The 21,912-nt window shown below is 37.9% G+C and overlaps 1 protein-coding gene across 1 annotated transcript in view; it reads right to left on the reverse strand.

Moving 5' to 3' along the window:
• Window positions 1–2,944: 2,944 nt before the first annotated feature.
• Window positions 2,945–21,912, reverse strand: part of LOC127218702 (RUN domain-containing protein 3B-like) — a 40,667-nt gene continuing 21,699 nt past the window's right edge. Inside the window, exons 2-4 of the mRNA XM_051179706.1 lie at window positions 16,809–16,927; window positions 7,452–7,573; window positions 2,945–3,206 (exon numbers count right to left, since the gene is read on the reverse strand). Coding sequence (XP_051035663.1) covers window positions 3,061–3,206; window positions 7,452–7,573; window positions 16,809–16,927 — 387 coding nt within the window. The 3' untranslated portion in view covers window positions 2,945–3,060. The remainder of the gene's footprint in view (window positions 3,207–7,451; window positions 7,574–16,808; window positions 16,928–21,912) is intronic.

Raw genomic sequence — 21,912 nt, forward strand, 5'->3', positions numbered from 1 at the left:
CAATTTACTGGTTTTAGCATACTAATGAAACAGCTTTCTATTGTGATTATCAAACTTGGTTTAAAATTCATATTACAGAAAGAGCACTTTGCCTGATTGCTAAAGTATGTTATTAGAGTCTGAAGGTCATTGCCTGCTGCCTGCACAAGAAAAAGAACTTAGACACAGTTTAGGACAGAGTTTGTCAGAAAAAAAAAATATTCAGCTTTCTTCTGCCTTGCTTTAGTCATGTTACCATGGGAGGGGGTGGCAGCAGGAAATGCACTTATGTAGATAATACTGCAATGAAGGGACTCTTTGGTAGGAATCCCTGAGTCCATTATATACCATGGGCAATGTCCTGAAACTTCTGGAAAGTTCCAAGAAATGCCCTTGAGGAGGATAAAGGAGAAATTTGTTCTATATTCAGTGAATTTTAACCTTATCTTTATTAGAGCAGGTGACTACAAATTGCAATTACATCACATAACCACAAGATGACAATGTGTATTTTCGGGACTATGACTATAATTTTGGTGGGATTTTGCCTGTAAGCTTCTGTTTGATTTAACTTTCCTTATCTTCCCCTATCCTTTAGTGCTTGAATTATAATAACTTTAGAGTATATCAAAATTTCTCTCAGCTTCATATTATATGGGACCTGTCCAGTCAGTAATTCTAAAAATGTCATGTGGTCTATAAAGAGTATTTAAAAAAAAGTACATATATAATTCAGCTTGAATAAAAGGATTTCTTCAAATCACATTCATTAGTATTTTAGGTATAATTAATCCACATTATTCATTATATTTGCTGGATTAGAAGTTCAGTGAACCCTTGAATTGGGTAATTATTTTTGTCAAGGAACAAGACCATAACTGTATTATTAAAAAAAAAAAAAACTTTAATATACATGCAAAAAATATAGTACATCAAGGCAACAAAATACACATGGAAAGAGACATAATTCAGCATTCTTTGAAGGGTTCTGGAAAATAAAGACTACCACTGAAAATTAAAGGTTGAGGCACACACTGTTTATTCATGCAAACATTTATAAACTGCCTCTGGTTTGAAATGAACTGCAGGAACCTGAATTTCATAGTAGCAGATGAATTTTATACCAAAGCCACTATCCTCAGGTGTCATGTCTCAGCCTGTGGTTTGCAGCAGGGTTACATGCACAAACTAGCATTTCTATCTGACAAATCTGAAAAAGTGTACCAACTAGGGAATCTTGCATTGCCTCCTACTTTATAAAAAAATGTATCAAAAAATTGTAACAAGGCTTTAATATATGAAAGAATCAAAACTGTCAGGTGAGAGCAGGTCAGGATGATAAAGCATTAAGCATTTAGTTCTTAGGAAAGTGGAGGCATATGTATGACCAGCCTGAAATTCTCCAATTTCTCCTGACCATCTATTTCCTCATTCCCTCCCTCAGGCCCAAGGTTTTCATCCTCTATCCCCATACTAATTAAAAGTGGCTTTGGACGCTGTGTTTTTAATATAGTGTACACTATTCAGAACAGCTGGAGGTGTTACTTTTTCCAAGAATGTATGCATCTGTGCAAGTATTAAAGCTTTCAGCTATGGGAAAAAAGCTCTCAGCATGTTCTGAAACATCCAATACAAAATCTGTCATGAGCTCCCAAGCCTCGTTTGCCCCAGAAATGACTATGTGTATACTGCCTCCCTGTAAGACTGAATCACACCACTATTAATTACTTCATATTCCACATCATGAGACTAAGCTCCAAGCATTTCCAAGAACCTCCAATCCCTACACTTTGGACACACAGTCTTATAGGAGGACCAACTTCCTCCATGTCAGAGCTGCTAGGTTTGAATATGAAAATTAACAAACAAAAACACCTCATGAAGTCCGCAGTAAGTTTTGTGACGTCTTCATGTAAACAGCATAGAAAACTTCTTTGGCACACTTGTTTTCCTCATCACTCACTACAGAAAACATATTTCATACATTTTCAATATGGTGTGATTTTTAGGGACATGTGTAGCTGTTTTAAGAACTACAAAAAGATTTGGAAATATGGCTATTAAAAAAAAAAACACTTTTCCCATAGACATAGGATTTTTAAACACTGAGATCAGTTTTTAAAATGAGGTCATGGTATAATTATAAAGGGTGTGACACATCCAAGGTGTAATTAATTATTGCACACGGGGGAGATAACATTGTAGCTCAGATGTATATTCAGTCAGGTATGCTGGTCACACAGGAGTTCTCCATTTAAACGTTTCTCAAATCCTTAGTTACACTGGAAATTCTGATTTAAATGCCACCTTTCCAACATCTGTTTTGCATTTTGGAATGGTTCCGACCTCTCAGGCACACCTGATAACGTTTTAAGATCGATAATTTAAAAAGAAAATCCTGAGAAGATGCATCTAAGAAATGTATTCATTTTCTTAGATATAAAATGTTTTTCTTAGATATAATATGTTTTTCCTACATACCTTACTAATTAATTCAGCAAATGCCTAAAAAGGTACATAGTTGCAAAACTGTGAAATGCTAAAAGTTGGTACCCAATGATAAATGTTAAAAGGAAAACTAAAGAAGCCATTGTGGTTCTGTGGCCGGGAGCCTGCTCCTGTACAAACACATTGTGTGGACACTGGAACTTAGGAAATACTTAACGAAATTAGTTGTCTTCTGTGCAAATTTAACCACCAAATAAAGGAGTGAAAGAAGCACTCATTTTAAGTCTTGAACAAAACCTGAGCCCAGCCTCTGCACCAAGATGAATGTAAACAAACAAAGATATAAAAATTATTTAACAACTTTGTACAGTTTACAATGGATTCAGGCCTTTGAAAGATTCTTTAAAGCCATTTCAATTTCAAACACCTTCAATGACAAACGTAAGATTTTTAAAAAAGAAAAATGGCAGACTATTTTCCCTCAGACTTTACATGGGCTGGGCTGACATTTCCAAACAACAAAATGCCACACGTGTTCCAGAATAATATAAAATTTCAAACATCTCTCCAGCAGTCAAACTTATGGAAACTGAATATATACAATACAGAAACTTTGGGTTTTTCCGTAGTCTTTCAGGATGGAGTTCGGCCTGGACTTGTCATCTCAGCTGTGGGGCTAGCAAGGCAGTCATTGGATTTTAGGCTCGTGAGGGATTTGTAGCTTGCCACTGATGTTAGTGACCCACAGAGACCAAGCAGTGAGGGAGTATCTTCTTTACCTGATAGTTAAGATAAAAATCACACAGAAGTAACAGCCTTCATGAATCACACAGCGAGACCATAAATCCATGAAAAACTCCCATAGCTGGGGAAATCCTTGTAGGTCTCTGGACATTTCTCTAGAGTCAGTTTTCTATTCAAACCTATATTGACTCCTTCTATTATGGTTATCTCTTTTTTTGCTCTCATTTATTCGTCCCCTGACTCAGTCTTCCTGTGACCCCCCCAACTAACAATCTGAGCAACAATGGAGAGGCTACCTTAAATGCCCTTCCCTGATAATGAGATTGATAACTAATTTACATGCTGTCATAGAGCCCTCATCTAGAGGCTGATGGAAACAGAAGCAGACACCCAAAGTTAAACACTGAGCCAAACTCCAGGAATCCAGTTGCAGAGAGGGAGGAGTGATAAGAAAAGAGTTCAAGACCAGGCTACAGAAGCCCACAGAGATAGCTGACCTGAACAAGACTGACAGCTGGGAAACGAGCATTAGACCAACTCAGACCTCCTGAACATGGGTCTCAGTTCGAAGGCTTGGGCAGTCTAAGGGACCTCTGACAGAGGAACCAGGATGTATCCCTGGTGCACAAAAGGACTTTGGGAGCACATTTCCGGTGGAGGGATACTCCTTTAGTCCTAGAGACACGAGGTTTTAATGATCCCTCCTGGAAGGCCTCACCATCCCTGTGGAGTGGGTGGGGAATGGGATAAAGGGGGCTCGTGGGGCATGGGAGGGAAGGAGAGGGAACTTTCCACTAAACATGCCCAGTGAAAAGCTGGAGATGAAGAAGTTCTAGAATTAAGCATTCACGACTAGCCTGAGGAATGGTTTGATTTCTCAGCAGGCTGTCATAATAAAATAAAATAAAATAAAAGCCAGACAGTGGTGGAGCATGCTTTTAATCCTAGCACTAGGGAGGCAGAGGTAGGCAGATCTGTGAGTTGAGGCTAGCCTGGTCTACAGAGTGAGTTCCAGGATAGCCAGGGCTACACAGAGAAACCCTGTCTCAAAAAATGATAGATAGATAGATAGAGAGATAGAATGAGTAAAATATTCTGAGACTACTATGAATAACTAAAGTCCCCTTTATTCTTTTTTACAGGTAGACAGGGAAAGGAGATAATTTAAAAAAAAAAAAAAATGTATGCTTAAAATTCTAAAAGAAGCAATGAAAAATCTGAAAAAAAAAACTGAGAAAATAATTTGATTTATAATATAATACAAAAGAATGGCATACATAGAAGTAAATTTAACCAAATAATGAAATACTTATACACTTAAAAAATTTTTTTCCCCATATGTAGCTTATTCAGGACAGACTGACAAAGGCTATTCGGGCTTAATGAGAGCAACTCTCCTAACGGTGAGTGGAAATAATACAGAGATCTATGACTGCAAATGCTGAGAATCAAAAATAATGAAGGGCTCATCCCTGATTAAGATACTTATACCACTTAGGGCTCAAGTAAGGGGGAGCCTGTGAAATGCCAACTCCTCAACACAAGGTCAAAGCAATCATGTGAACAACTCTGAGCAAATGTGCCTACTGGCACTGGGTCCACACATGTTGTGGCCTCCCAGCAGTCAGCCATGGAAAGGAAGAAGCTCACAGGGTCCTACACTGGTCTACTGGCAACATAATGGATTCTGGGAGAAGAGTCAGAGACATAGCATCTACTTGTAAAGGCCCCAGGGAGCAAGGAGTCTCTGATGGATAGTTATAAACACAGGGGCGTTCACACAGCCCTAGTTAAACTCTGTGAGACACAAAACAAACAACAGTAATTATTATGAGAAAAAGATCTGTAAGGAAGGGGAGGGGCCTGCAGGTATGGGAGGAAAATGAGAGGCTGAAGGGGTAACCAATATTTATTAAAACATGTATGTGATTATCAATAAACACAATTTATTAAAAATACACTTTGATTATACTTAATTATTATTTATTTACAAATGTGTGGGACATGTTTATAATCCCAGAGACCAGAGTCAGAGTCAAAAGGATTACAAATTTAAGGTTGGTGTGGGCTACAGAAGAAACTTTGTTCTTAAGGCCAGATATGTTAAACTACTCACTAATACCAAAGCCATTTCCTTCCTGTCTTTGTTAGGGTTACTATTGCTGTGATGAAACGAAACACCATGATAAAAGCAATTTGGGAGGTGAGGGTTTGCTTGGCTTATACTTCCATAACCTAGTTTATCACTAAAGGAAGTCAGAGCAGGAACTCAAAACAGAGTAGGAACTTGGAGGCCTGAGCTGATGCAGAGGTCACAGAGGGGAGGTGCTTACTGGCTTGCTCAACCTACCTTTTTACAGAACCCAGGACCAGCAGCCCAGGGATGGCACCACCCACCATGGCTGGGCCCTCCTTTATCGGTCACTAATGAGGAAAATGTCCTATGGGCTTGCCTACAGCCCAAATTTTTCGAGGCATGTTGTGGGACATTATTTTAAGGTGTGTTATATTTGTATATGCTGTGGAACATTTGCTTAATGTGTTGCAGTCTTTTATGTTTCACTTGTTTAACGCTGGAAGCTGTGATTCTTTGCGTGTCTAAAACACCTGATGGTCTATCCCTTGTGCACAAAAGGACTTTGCGAAACATCCCCCATGGAGGGATAACTGCCTTAATCTAGAGACAGGAGGGAAGCCCTAGTCCTTACTTCACATGACCTATCAAATCTACATGATCCCAACTGGATGGCATTCCCCTACATATGGAATCAGGGTGGGGGGATGAGAGGGGAGGGTGGTTAGAGTGCATGTGAGAGGGCAGAGAGGGTAAAAGGGACGGAAGGAGGGAAGGAGGGAGGGAAGGAGGGAGAGGGAACTGGGATCCACACGTAAAATAATAAATTAAATTAAAAAAAAAAATTCTTTGACTCCAAAATTTAAGTTGAAGGACAAGTTACAGGGGAAAAGGATTTCTATTTTTGTTTCCACAGAAAATGAAAAGATGTGGATTCCTTCCAGACTAATGTGGTTTGATCAAGCCAGACCGCCTGAAACAGAGTAAGAGGTGATCCTACATTCAAAACAGCTGGACAAAGCAGCCTTACAGACTACAGCCAGGATTTCTGAATCTTCTTCGAATCCCCCACGACAGTGCCCCTTACCAACAGGAAGTAGTTTGGAAAGAACAACGCCCATATTCCCAAATATTGTGTATAAATGTTTGTTTTCATTTAAATGGACTTTGTTATATAAAATAAATTTTAAAAAATTTAAAAAAAAAAACAAAAAAAAAAAAAAACACCTGGAGAGCAGAATGGCCAATAGCAAGGCAGGAGAAATGATAGGCAGGGCAGGCAGGGAGAATAAAGAGGAGGAGAAATCTGGGAAGGAGGAAGGATCAAGATAGAACAGGAGATAGAGAGGAGAAAGTCAGGGTCCAGCTCCCTTGACACTTAGCTAGCCACAGTGTAAGAGTGAAAGTAAGTGACACAGAGGAAAAGGAAAAAGCCTAGAGGCAAAGGTAGTCAGTATTATTGAATTTAAGAAAAGCTGGCTCCTGGAATCCAGTTGCAGAGGAAGGAGTGATGAACAAAGGGTTCAAGACCAGGCTGGACAAACTCACAGAAATAGCTGACCTGAACAAGTGGGAACTCATGGATCCCAGTCTGACAGCTGGGAAACCAGCATAGGACCAAACCAGGTCCCCTGAAGGTGGGTCTCAGTTAGGAGGCCTGGGCAGTCTATGGGGCCTCTAGCAGTGGAACAAGGATGTATCCCTAGAACTTCAGGAATTTCCCATGGAGGGTTACTTCTATAGCCTAGAGACATGGGGGAGGGCCTAGGCCTGGCCCCAAATGACTTGACAGACTTTGAATACCCCTCATGGAAGGCCTCATCCTCCCTAAGGAGTGGTTGGCTGATGGGATGGTCAGTGGGGGGGGCATGGGAGGATGGGAGAGAAAACTGGGATTGGTATATAAGATTGTTTCTCATTTAAATAAAATTTAAATATAAAAAACAATTACATGACAAACAGATAATTAAAAAAAAAAGAAGAAGAAGAAAGAAAAGAAAAGCTGGCAAGCAAAGGCTGGGTGTTTATTAAAAAAAAAAGAGTAAGATTTCAGGTGTCATTGTGTCATTTACTCCAGGGGGTGGGGGAGGAACAAAAGAACAAAGAATAAACAATCAACAACAGAGACATTTTCTTAATTGTGGCTCTCTCCTCTCAAATGACTTTAGCATGTGTCAAGCTGGCATAAAACTAAGAACACACTTACCTTCACCAATGAAATTGAATGAGTCTTGTTTCCCATCTCCTTCTTGTGAATGGCTGGGATCCAGTGAGGCCTGAGAAAGGCTAACTTCTGCTGATAACTGTTCAAGGCTTTGGTAACTTTTACTGAAATAAGGATAAAAAAAATATATTGAAATTTTTTTCTCACTAAAGAGAATATCTTGTGATAGTACTTAATGGTTTATAATGCATTAAAATTATAACTAATTTTCTCATAGCAACTTCCCTAAAGTTTGCCTTTATCATGGTGTTTATGTGACTTCTCTTACCTACTTTGGAAGCTTCTCTGTATTGTTCATTGGAAAACAGAAAAGAATAATAATTTGTCAAGCAAATTAACATTATCAAATTGATTACCTATTCAGACAATTAAAATAGGAACTTCTAATCTAAGGAATACTACCAATAAAGAAACAAATGGCACCAGGCAGTGGTGGCCCATGCCTTTGACCCTAGCACTTGGGAGGCAGAGGTAGGTGGATCTCAGAGTTTGAGGCCATCCTGGTCTACAGAGCAAGTTCCAGGACAGCCAGAGAAATGTGATCTTGAAAAACAAACAAACAAAAAAAACAAAACAAAACAAACAAACAAAAAACAAACAAAAAACAAATGGCATAATTTAATGATGACTATTATTTCGAATACTTCGGGATTTTTCAGTGCCTCTGACAGCTGCTATGCAATAAAATAATTATTCTATATTCCTTCAATTTAAAAGTTTAAAAATGTTAAACTTAATGGCATAATAATTTGCCATTAAGACAATCTCCTTCCCTTGTCTGTTTGGTGCTTTAAGACCTTTTTGTATTGGGCTAATTACTTATAAATTAATTATATCAGAGAATATTTCAGTTAGAAATCAAAAGTTAATAAAAGCTTATTATTAACCTTTCCTCAAATTTCGTTTTCAGGATAAGGCCAACAAAAAAGGTTATTCAGGTTTGGTGTCTTTTGTAGTTCATGTAAAATCAGAACTGATCACTGTTTACCAACACAAGCACACTAAGAAAAAGTTTTTCAAGATGAATGTCTTTCATATAGTAGTCAAATCCTATATAAAATCCACAAATATATATTTTATAACATTTACAGGGAAGCACATATGAATCAAATTATCTCTTTTTATAGTTGTCATCAGCAGACACAAAAGTGTTTTGAAATCTGGGTACAGTGACACATGTCTTCAATCTTAGCACTTGGGAGGCAGAGGCAAATGGACTTCTGTGCATTCAAGGCCATCCTAGTCTACATAGCAGGTTCCAGGCCACTCAGAACTACAGCATGGGACCCTGTCTGAAGGAAAGCATTTTGAATACTTATGTACAGATATTATCTTAAGCTGTTAGGACTCTTAACTAAAAAGAAGAGGAAATAGAAAAGTATTCCTTTACTAAAAGTAGATTGTATATTAACAATATCTTGAACACAAATTACATTAATAATAACAACCAATACAATAACAACAACAAAAGGCAGGAGCCAATAAGTTTACTAAAAATAATAATTGCTATAAATTGGTTCTGTATTTATTTCCCATCAGTCTTATTAAGATAAAATTTTATAGTCTGTTGTGGTGATGGAATGCATTTATTAGGGATGAAGAATGAGATGGCAGAGTGACTTTACTAACCTACTTAATATAATGTTCTCAATTTACCTTATTTTATTTTTTAAAAAGATTTCCTTATTTATTTATTGTGCAGACAGACTGCTGTCTGGATGTTTGCCTTCATACCAGGAGAGGGCATCAGATCTCATTATTGATGGCTGTGAGCCACCATGTGGTTGCAGGGATTAAATTCAGGACCTCTAGAGCAGCCAGTGCTCTTAAGCTATCTCTCCAGTCCCTGTTCCTAATATATAATAAGATGGCTTCTCAAATGTTTAGCATATAAAAGTCCTTAGTGATAATTTTAAATTGGGAAACTTCTGATATAGCAGATAATACATCTATAATCTATATGCTATACAAGAAAGTGATACCCAATATTTGTAAAGCACTTGCACCTGCTACAATACAGTGCTATACATTTAAATTAAATTTATATGCCAGATACTTGTATGAGCATATGTACACTATAAAATTTTATAGTACCCTAGGAAGTTATATTATTATTACCTCTATTTTGTTGAAAGAAAACAGGGTCCCACTTAGACTAAACAACCCTAGCAGTTTGGCACTGGATGTAACTATTCCTCTAGCTACTGTCATACCCACTCTAGCCTCAGGAAGAAGGATCTGCCTTCCTATGTCATTAGGGAGTCTTCTCAACTTGGCTTTCATTAAAGTCATATTTTCTTGGCTATAGATGATGGTAAGAATGTCACAGTTTGTTTTTATGTGTGTATGTGTGTCTGTTTACACCTGTGCATCATACATCACAGCAGGGCTCTGACCGAGTTTTACTATAGGCCTCTCCATGTTACTTGAGATGAGGCTGCTCCCTGACATGGAGGCTTGTTGTTTTGGGGCAGCTGACTGTTAAAATCCAGCCCCAAGCTATGCTTGGGTTACAGATAGGAGCAGCTGCTGTGGAATATTTCTTTACACCATGTGAAGACATGTTACTGTGACAGGTTTAATAAAAAGCTCAATGACTAATAGCCAGGCAGGATTTCTTAGGCAGAGAGGACTCTGGGAAGAAGAGAGACAGAGACTCTAGGAGACAGAGCAAACAGGATGGACCTTCTGGAGATGAGGTAAGGATGCCATGAGGGAGGAAATAAAATAATAGAAATGGGTTAACTTTAGTTGTAAGAGCAAGTTAGAAACAAGCCTAAGCTACTGGCCAAGCTTTCATAATTAATGTAAATCTCTATGTCATGTTTTTGTGAGCTGATGGCCCAAACAAAAGCCTGACTACAGCAGCCATGTCCAGCTTTTCAACAGGGGTGCTGGGAATTCAAACTCAGGACCTCATGCTTACAGACTCAGCACTCTTAGCAACTAAGCCACCTTCCCAGTCTAGAACACAGGATTCTTTTTTTTTAATTTTATATAACAAAGCCCAATTAAATGAAAACAAACATTTATACACAATATTTGGGAATTTGGGCGTCGTTCTTTCCAAACTACTTCCTGCTGGTAAGGGACTGTCATGGGGGATTCGAAGAAGATTCAGATGTCCTGGCTGTAGTCTGTAGGGCTGCTTGTCCAGATTAGAACACAGGATTCTAAAGGGTAATTTTAAACATTTCTTCACAAATTATTTTCTATGTTCAACACATAAAATTCTCACCTTTAAACTGATGGCTTAAGATGAGTTTCTGGCATTTTTTTTTCATTATAAGAAATGTATTAATATTTTCAATTTAAATTCATATGCAGAAACATTTGAAAACAAAAGACAGGAATTTATTGAATACCTTAACAGAGTTTGGCAGCACATACTTACAATAATCTTCAGTTGTGCCACTTACTGGAGGGAGGGAACTTTGAAAGAGGCCCTAAGAATTACAATGCTGGATGAGCTTCCCATAAAGCTGAAATTCAGAGGAACTTATGTTGAACCTTTTTAATTTTTCCCAGTTAGTATCAAATTTTGAGTTTATAGTTGCTACTTAATCAAGGGAAAGGAAGGGAAGAAGTAGGAAACAATGATGGTTTAGAACAACAAGTATTTCATCCCAAAATCTCTTTATTCATAAGATATTAGTAACATTACCTGACTATACTCTGCCTCCCTTATTATAGATGAGTACAAACCCACCAGCAGGAAGGAGACTTCACCTTCAGATGATGAAGAATGGTGTTTAGATTACATATTCTTACCCGATTTCTAATGACACATCCTCATAAACATTTGTAGGTTTGTAGGAAACTATCCATAGGAGTTCTGCTAAGTCCTGAGAATTCTAGATTCATTAACATAAGATTTAATGTAGCCAAAGGGACACGTCAACTAATAACATACTGCTGCTCCCCAGAACAGAATTTTTAAAATATAAGTAGTTTAAGGGCATAAAAATGAGAACCCAGAGCAGCGAGAAGCACACCTTCTGGAAAAGAACTTGTAGTTTATTACATGTCACTAACAATAATTTAAACCAGAAAGAATGGTATCATATGTCATGGGTAGTTATATATTTGCTCAAAAGTCAGTAATTCATGTTATCTGGTATTCACTGAACAACACTCCATATGATACAAAAATGGAAGTGAGTATTATTTACAAGGAGAAATTGTGTACATGATCAACACAATCCACAGACTCAGAGAGGCTAAGAAACAAGGAGGGTTATGGGGGGACAGACAGATTTCCAGGGAAGGGGAAATAGAACAGAGTTTGTGGGTGGACTGTGGGCAGGTGGGGATGGGAACAGGAGGGAACAGGAGGGATCAGGTGGGGAGGGGACAGAGAAAGAGAGTTCAAGGAGAGATGACTGGAATTGGGGGTCATTTAGGGAAAGATAATGGAAACCCAGTACAGTGGAAACTACTTGGAATCTATGAGGGTTACTACAGTGAGGACTCCTAGTAACAGGAGTACAGAGCCTGACCCAGCCATCTTCTGTAACCAGGCCCAGGCAAGACTTCCAGTAAGGGACTGAACACCAACCCAGCCTCAAAATGCTCAACCCACAATCTGTCCTGGCTCCAAGATGTGCTGGGTGAAGGGTAGTTCAGAGCTTATGAGAGAGGCCATCCAATGACTTGTCTAACTTGAGACCCACACCAGGAGAAGAAGCTCATGCCCCATGCTCCTTGGAAGGCCAGGATCCTACCACTGACCTAGGATAAAACCAACCAAGTCTGGCCATAGGGGCGGGGGTCAAGAAGTCAATAAAATGACTCTTAACAATGTTCTGCTATACTCATAGATGAGTGCCTAGCCCAATGCCATCAGAGAGGCTTCATCTAGCAACTGTGGGAGGAAATGTACAGACACACAGGAAGTACTGTAGGAGCCAGAGGGTGGAGGTCACCACAAGAACATGACCCACAGACATCAATTAAGCAGGGCTCATGGGGCTCACAACTGACATGACAACTGCAGAGCCTGCATGTCCTCTGTATATGCTGTGATTGTTTAGTTTTTTTTTTTTTTTGTTTGTTTGTTTTTTGAGACAGCATTTCTCTGTGTAGTCCTGGCTATCCTGGAACTCACCCTGTAGACCACATTGGCCTTGAGCTCAAAGAGATCCACTTGCCTCTGCCTCCCAAGTGCTGGGAATAAAGGCATGCATCATTACCACATCATTATCTTGGGGTTTTGTGGAACTCCTAACAGTGGGGGAATGAATGTCTCTGATTCTTTTGCCTGCTCTAGGGACCCTTTTCTTCCTACTAGGTTGCTTCATCCACCCTTGATAATGTGTTCAGTTGATATCCCTGAGAAGCCTGCTCTTTTCAAGGGAAGCAGAGGAACAGTGGATTTGGGGGAGAGTAGACGTGGGGTGGGGCTGTGAGGAGCGGAGGGATGGGAGGCTGTTGATGGGCTATATTGCATGAGAGAAGAAGACAAAAAAGAATTCATGTACATGATATTCACAGGCATATATATGTACATGTAAACAGAAAAGCTATTTTTAATTCTTGTTTATCTTAGGGACATGTTAAAATAATAAAATTGTTGGGGCTGAAGAGAAGGCTCAGCAGCTGAAGAGCATTCACTGGTCGTCTAGAGGATCCAGGTTCAATTCCTGGCACCCACATGGCATCTCCCAGCTGTAACTCCAGTTACTGGGGTTGTGGCACAACAGACACATGCACACAACACACACAAAAGTCACCATCACTTCTTTTGCTTGCAAACTTTAACAGCCAGTTTCGTATTCAAATGGAAACCTAATTCAGGCCTATATTTTAGTAACAGTAACAACAAGCCAAGTTTCCACCAACCCAGAGGGCCAGCTTATCACATCACCCCCCCCCATACAAGACCAATGCCTCTTCCCTCCACATTCAAGGGAGGGTCACACTTAAACAGAACCAATCAGATATTATCTCTCTTTTGCTTTCTTTCCTTTATATAAGCCACTGCTCTGCTGCTGGGTGGGTGTTATCCAAACCTGCCCAGTGCTGCCTCATTCACTAATTTGCCAGTAGCTCAAATAAGTGCGGTTAAGCCCAACTCATCCCAAGCTTGCTTCTGACACTTTCTTCTTGAATACATCTTAGGCTAGTTGTTAAGAGTAATCTACTAGATCTTTGGGCATTGCACATCCTTTGCAGGAGAAGCTTATTAATACCAAAACAACTGAACTGTAAGGCCAGCTGTCAAGAGAGCTAGCAGTCCTTATTAAAAGAGACCTCACCATTCCCTCCATAATTTGTAGATTTTCACAAATGGTGAAAAGGTCTGCTCAGTTTTAATCATCTATAGAAAGCTCCCTATCCTGAAAATGCAGACCTTCACTTTTAAATGAAGTAACTGAGATTACATACTCTGAACTACTAAAGATAAATCAATTTTCGTTAAGATTCAGAAAGCATATCTTGGAATGTGAGATAGGTCTGCACTCCTTTGTATGGAAAATTAATGAAGAAAAACTCATGTCAACTATACTCACTGAGAAGTATTAAGTTCCAGAGGGTGCACTTGACTGTTAGACAGGCCTTATTTTGGTATTATAGATGCAGAAAGAGAAAGGGAAGGGAAGGAAATATCACACAGCAGTGGCTACTGACAACTACTGAGTCTGAACTCCAGGTCCAGCAGACCCTGTGCACTACAATGCTACACTTTTTGCTGAGGGTCATCAAAAATAGTAAGAACATAATGAGGATAAGTCAAGTTAATGGGATAATACTAGAAAAGGGCACTTTCCTTCCTCAGCTGATGTGAGTCAAAAAGCACAAACTAAATTCATGCTGGATAGACAGGCTGGTCCACTGCCTCCATTTCAAGACTGCTGAGATACTGCTTCATAAATGTGTTACCATTACACAGGAAGACATAAGCTAGCCATAGACATCCTCTGCTTGTCATTCTTTATTTTAAACCTTTATTGATTACTACAATTATATGTGTGTGAGTTTGGGTTCATTTCTGAGCCAGGCCCATTCTGGGTTCTTTATCTACCCAACACATAGGTAATGTGTGAATAGGTAAAAGCACACATCTACTGTCAAAATATTTTACCTTTTTATAATGATGTGTACATTGCAAAGAAAGTCTTATTTAGTTGCTTTATTAATGCAATTCCAGTGTGTGTGTGTGTGTGTGTGTGTGTGTGTGTGTGTGTGTGTGTTCATGTTTATATGTGTGGGTGTCAGTAGCATGGGCGCATATGGTTAGAGGTCTGAGATCAACCTTGGATGCTATTCCACAGGAGCTGTCCACCTTGGGTTTTGAAAACAGACCTGAGGCTTTCCAGCTAGGCTGGGCTGCCTTTTTAGTGAGTTCCAGAGATCCATCGTACTCTGTCTCCCCAAGACTAGAATTACAAGTATGACCAACGATACTCAGATTTTTACATGGGAGCTAGGGATAAAATATAGGTCCTCATGCTGGCATATTCAACACTTCAATGACTGAGCTCTGTCCACTGCCCTTGTCACAATAGTGAGCATGTGTACATATATGCATATGTATGTATCCATCTGTGTGTGCAATGATGTTCATATGCATACGTTTGGACAGGGTCTCTCACTGAACCTGGAGATCTTGGGTTGGACAAAACTAGCTGGCCAGTGGTTTGCAAGATCTCCCTATCTTTGCCTCCCCAGAGTTAGGATTATGTGTATGTAACACTTCTGACTTTGTATATGTGTGAGGGAGATCCAACCTCAGGTCCTCATGCTTACACGACTAGTTCATGAATAGTTCATCAACTGAGCCATAACCCCAGCATATCTCTGTAAATTTAAGAGTCTCCCATATGTCATATAAAAAAGTAAGTATACCATTTATTTCCATAAAGTATATCATAAATTTGATACAATAGACCAATACAAATATTGTTCTATCAATTCAGTATGACACTGAAAGCATAAGCTATAGTTACCTGAACTGTTTTTTTTTTTTTTTTTTTTTTTTTTTGAGACAGAGTTTCTCTTTGTAGCTCCGACATCCTTGAACTAGCTCCGTAGACTAGGTTGGCCTTAAACTCAAAGAGATCCACCTGTCTCTGCCTCCCAGGTGCTGGGATTAAAGACATGTGCCACCACCGCCCCCCCAGCTATTGTAAATTTTTATATGAGTATATAAAGAAACTCTGCTTGTCTATGGAATGCCCAAAGCCCCTTGAGTCAGATGAAATGGTTTAATAGATGAAAAGAATTCTGATTTATTCCACAAATAGTCTGTTCACCTCTACTTGCCTTTAACAATCAATAAGACATTGAAGAGCTCAATTTTCTAGTACTGCTTTTAATAACAAAAAGTCAAATTTAATTTGCACTCTATCCTTGTTAAACAACAATCCCAAACATCATGAGAATAAAGAAGGTGGAAGTTAGGCTTTTGCTAAAACATGTCTGTTCGAGTAACTAGTCAAAATGCAGAAAAGATAGATGAGTTCCAGACAGACAAACAGAAACACAGGAATCCTAAGAAGCCTAGGTAAAAATGTGTGACTCTGCCAGTGATTTCTAAGCACAAGGACATTCTAAGAAGAGTAGACAATGCAGGGGAGAGAAGGATGGAGAGAGAAAGAAAAAGAGTAAAAAAGAGAAATAGAAGGGACAGAGATAAAAGTGAAAGGGCCTTGGAGGGAAGATTAGGGAGAAAAGTTAGAAATTTAACTGAAGAGCAAATATAGCAGAAACAAATGATTAAGATAGAAAAGTGTTACAATCCAAAAGATGCTAATATAACTTGATTTTCAAAATGTAAATTATCTAAGATTTTTCATCTTATTCAATACCCATACAATGTGGCCAAATGAAAGGCTGAACATTAGGACAAAGAAATTACAGCTCAGAAGCAGAGTGATTGTATTATAGGTTCTAAAAAAATAGACTGATTAAAATGAACAAAATTCAGAACCTCTGAGAACTGGATGGATACTTTTAGGAGATGGAATATGGCATTTTAAAAAAAACAGTATGGAAAATTAATTTCAGGCTACTACATCTTAATGCTAAAATGTAAAAATAAATGCCTCATGAAAACAAGTGCATAGATACAATTGAAGACTGAATGGAAATATAACATAAGCAGGAGACAGCTGGTCTGGTACTATTACCTAGGAATCCCTTAGTTATTTTGCTGCACCAGGATGCCTTAGCTTCAAATGTTAAGACATCTGCTTCTTAAGGGACCTCATCAAAGGAGTCCTAAAGCCTATCTTTGCTAATAATAAGTTCAGAAAAATAACTAAGATGCCAAAGTGGATAGCCACATGTTTTGGTACAACTACATGTGTAATTAGTTGGAAAAAATATTACACTTACTCATACCACTGTTTATTGTGTTTTCGGTAAAGCAACATATCCAAGGCAACAGCATTGACATCCGAGCTCCTGGGGAAGGCCACTGGTTGGAGAGGTGGGCAGTTAACTCTTGCCTTGATCTTAAATCATTATTCTTTAGCACTGTCCTGTGGATATTAAGATGATGAGTGCTTTTGTCTTTACTCTTTTTCTATTCTCTCAATGGCAGGGAGCCTAACCGGTACTTAGGCCCCTAAGTAATCATTTACAGATGGTATGACTACAGACTGAGCAGAAACACAGCAAGGCTGCCTGGGGCTCGGACTGTTTCCTCTCCTGAAGAGCACATGCTTTTCAGACTCTCTGTGTTGGTTAGGATAAATTACTACTACTGAAAATCACACCTTCTGTCTTCTCCAGTGAGGTGTTGCTAATGAATTAGAGGGTTCATCAGCACTTTAAACTTAAATCAAAAATAACATTATCCTAGATATAGACTATTAGATGCTAGCTAAAACACAGATTCCTAAGGATTTCCTAGTTTAATAACTTGGAGTAATAATTGAAAGTAATTTAACTCAAGTAAAAAAGATAAGTTATTTCAATGAAAAAGTAGAAATATATGAAATTTTAAAATGCATGCAATACATTTTAAGGAATATTTTTATCTTAAAAATTCATTTACTCATTTCCATTTTAATTTTTTAATTATGTCTGTATGTGTATGTGTCTGCATGTGGTATGAGAACATGAATACTGAGCCTTTTGGGGCCAGAAGAGGACTTCTGGTTCCATGGAGCTGTCTGATGAGGATGGTGAGATCTAAACTCAGGTCCTCTTCAGGGGCAACACTTGCTGCTCTTAACTGCCAAGCCATCTCTACAAATCCATAAAACTGTTTTTGATAGAAATGACTATTAATAAAGTTTTATGAAAATAATGAAATTAATGCTAAAACTGTACTGACTGCAATAATCAACTGACAATGTTTTAACATGTTTTTCTTCACTTTTTAAAGAACTATTACTTGACAGGAGCAACTTGCAAAAGATTTAAAATTTTGGCAAAATTTCAATTTAGACAAACCAACTGACTATTGTCATGAGTTCAATTCAACATTGAAATTGATTTAAAAAATTAAAAGCAATCATCTTACTGTATCTCTAAAACCTTACAGAACATCTTGGCAGCATGTATTCTCAAACAGGAGTCTATGACCTTTGTATACTGTCAAGGGAAGGAAAGTTATGTATGCCTACTGCTAACCTCTACCCTACTAACTAACCCACAGTCCTGTTCTGGGTGCTAGAGAGGGGACACTGAGTAGTTGGCAGCACAATCCTACACTAAAGATAACTGGCCAGCACAATCATCTAAGTGCCAATACATAATAACCATGATTATATGTCTCTAATGGGCTATGGTATATTTCTGATTTCACACAGCATAAAGTAACTGTATGTTAAAATACATGTTTTACTATATACAGTAAGAAACATAATCTAATATGTCACTAGACTTTTGTCTCATTAAACTAGAAAGTCAGTGAGAATGAAACTTACTCAGACACTTTTTTTTCTGCCACAATTCTTTTCACTAGAAACAGACTTAAAACTCATTTAAAGGCTTTCAAGGTATTTTAACATTGTTTACTTACTAAAGACAAAATTTTACAGCAGTTTTAAGATTGTTAGAAAAAGAAGTAATAAAGATTACTGGCCTGATAATCTACCACAATGTTTTGCACTATTTGAGCTTTCTTAGTAGATATTTATATATTATGTATTTGCTGCACTGGAGGTTTATAGTGAATACCAATGGAGAACTCAAGTTCTATGTCATGAGCATATCTCAGGCAACATTCCCACCAGGGTGTGAGAAATGTAATTGTGCCTATGTTAACACTGGCAGAGTTTGTTAAGGGTGAGTCACATCACAATTCCCAATTTATAAAGCAGTTTCTTTTGCAAAGGGAAGCAACTTTAGATATCATAAAACAAAACTTGTTTCACAAAGGTTACAACACGAAAGTTGTCCAGAACCAAACTTTTGCCTAAACCAAAACTTTTGCCTAAAACCAAATTCAGGAATTATCACATATTTAGTGTATTGGTATATAGGGGTATAAGGATAACTTAAGAGTTTGTTCTCTCCTTCCATCATATGGGCTGTGGGAAAAAAAAGCTAAGGTCATCAAGTTTGGGAACAACTGCCTTCACTAACTGAATCATCTTGCTGGCCCTCAGTAATATCTTTAGACCTTTGTCCTTAGAAATCTCAATGGTATGTTTCTTTGCACAGCTACTTGGTCCCTTGAAAAGAGATAAGAGACCTCAGTGTGTGGCATAGTTTTGGTTCAGGTAGTACCTAATCAACACTTTTTATGGGAAATGTGCAAATAGGAAGTCCTGGCATTTGCCCTACTCCTATGAAACAAAGAGGCCCCTAGAGAATTCTTGTACAGTAAACTGTAGGTAAGTTTCCATTCTTGGGTACACCACAGAACAGGCAAATGAGTTAAGTTACATTAAAAATTCCATTCCATATTTTAGATATTGACAAGGATCTAATCTGAGTGACAAATAAGGAGGGCTATTCATGTGTGGGCCCTGATTAAGATCAGCAGAGAACTTTCCATAGTTTCTACTTTCAGCTTACTTGTCTCTAGACATACTTCTCCATTCTACTATCCTGAAAACTTGTAGCAGTTTCCCAGTAAATGTCATTGTACCCAAGAATTAACTGCAGATGTTTTCAAACTAAACAATCCCATAATTTCCCTTAAAATCATACCAAATTCAAAGCAAGATCTATTCAAAGTGAATCAAACAGGGTTTGTAAAGAGGAGCCTAGCTTAAAAGTAACTTTACATTAAATTACCAAATACCATGTTAAATCAGTGACTAATGATAAATACGTATTATTTCACATTCCACTAAAAACTAGTATAGAAATTAATTGGCTAATCTAAATGCAGAAACATTCTATATGATTGAAATAAACCAACTTATCACTCACAAAAAGGGAAAGATTCTACAGAAAGGATCACTAAAGAAAAATTTTAATCAAACAACAATTTTATATATATATATATATATATATATATATATATATATATATATCAGTTAAATTTGAAAACTTTTATGGTATTTATCTCTAAATAAATAAAAGCTCATTTCTCTTAGGATTTTTAACAGAAAGTATCAGGGAATTTCATACCTCAATGTAATTCAGTCTTGACGAATATAAAGATTAAAAGATCAATAAAGAAAGAACTTCATTACATGGATTTTTAAGCTGGATTTAGCCCATGAAGCTTAACCATTCTGATATATCTGATACTGAGCAGTGACATCAAGAGGTAAGTTAGGTTCAAAGTCCCTAAAGGAAGGAAACTTGTCCCAAATCTAAGTTTACTTAGATTTTTACTTACTATTGAAAAGTTATCATCTTCTTGCCTATGTCCTTTAAACACTAATCATATCTCAGCTGTATTTTAAAAGTCCAAATTCTAGGGCTTGGTGGTTAGAAGTACTTGTTGTTCTCCAAGGGACTCAAATTTGGTTCCCAGGACCCATGTGGGTAGCCGTTTCTGGCCTTTGAGGATAATACACTCACAAATGTACATAAAGAAAAATAAAAATATTTTTTAAAATGCAAATTCTATCCATTCCTCAAAACTGACTTCTCTTTCTGATTCTCCCATGAAGATTTTTAGCCATTTTACTTGACCACTGTAATATATTCTAAGAAGGTCATCCTCTCTCCTTTATCTTATTCATTTCTCAGATCAAAGGCATGCTTGTGTTCACGATGACCTCACACTTATATCAGTTGGATAAATACTATAAAATTTATGATCCTGTGCCCTAAGGGAGTTAACATCTGTGGTTCCAAGTATTCATAAAAGTCCAAAAGGTCCATGATGTGAAGCAATTTTAGTTTTTCAAGATAGGGTTTCTCTATGTAGCTTTGGCTTTCCTGGAACTCACTTTGCAGAAATATTCTATATGTTTCGAACTCATAGAGATCCATCTGCCTCTGCCTCCACAGTGCTGGGATCAAAAGCATGTGCTACTACCTCCTGGCAATATGAAACAATCTTTAATTATGATAAAATAAAACATTTGACTCATGGAAGTCAAGATGTAAGTTTTAAAGTTGACTATCAAATTGCACCAGGACTGACTATTTTTTGAATGCATCCATCCAGAAGCATTTTTTGGGAACTAACTTACTTCCAAAGGCAAAAGTGTTGCAGATGATGCTCATAGGAGATGTTTAAGTCACAGACTAATATACTAATGCCACTTAATCCATGCATGGACCAACCAATGGGCTTGAGAGTACTTAGATATCTTACTTGTTCTTCTTATGTCTTTTTATCTTCTACTGGGGGTGACAGCACAAGAATGACCTTCATCACATACTGGTGTCATGCTTTTGGATTTTCTGACTCTAGAACTGTGTTCTTTACAAACTGCAGTTCTGGGTACCCTGTTACAGCATCAGAGAATGAACTGAGATAGCACTCCAGTAAACTTGAGACTTCCTACCTATGACTTGTCTAATGTGCCTCGATTCGTGGTTTGTATTCCACTTTTCTGAGTCATGGCATACTGAAAAAAATCCCTTTATGAAATTGAAGAATATATTACAACTATAGTAATGCAGATTTTTAACTGAAGTTCAAAGAAAGAAAGAGAAAGTCACCAAAGATGAAGTAACTTCACTAGAAATTACTAATACCAGGGGGAATTTGAACCATCATCCATATTTACTAGACTACTCTTAGCCACTGCTCTAAAGCAAGGCAGCACTGTGAAGGCAGAGAGTTTTACCTGCTCTTCTGTCACCAGCACATGGGATTCGGCCTGCCTAATCATATAATTTTTTCAATTAATGCTTACCAAATGAATGTGAGAGCATTTAAAAAAGGCAAACATTAAACACAAGCAAGAGTAATGAGAATGAGTATAGTTTTATCCATGGAATGTTTTATAGAAATCGGAGAGCCCCAATCAGTAAAGCTCTCCATATACAGTTCTAGCTAGTAGGTAATGAAGGATTAACAATGAGGTAGCACCACTGCATAAACCCCAATTAATCAATGACTGAACTGCTT

The sequence above is a fragment of the Phodopus roborovskii genome, unplaced genomic scaffold, assembly GCF_943737965.1.
Source record: "Phodopus roborovskii unplaced genomic scaffold, PHOROB, whole genome shotgun sequence".
Classification (NCBI taxonomy): Eukaryota; Metazoa; Chordata; class Mammalia; order Rodentia; family Cricetidae; genus Phodopus; species Phodopus roborovskii.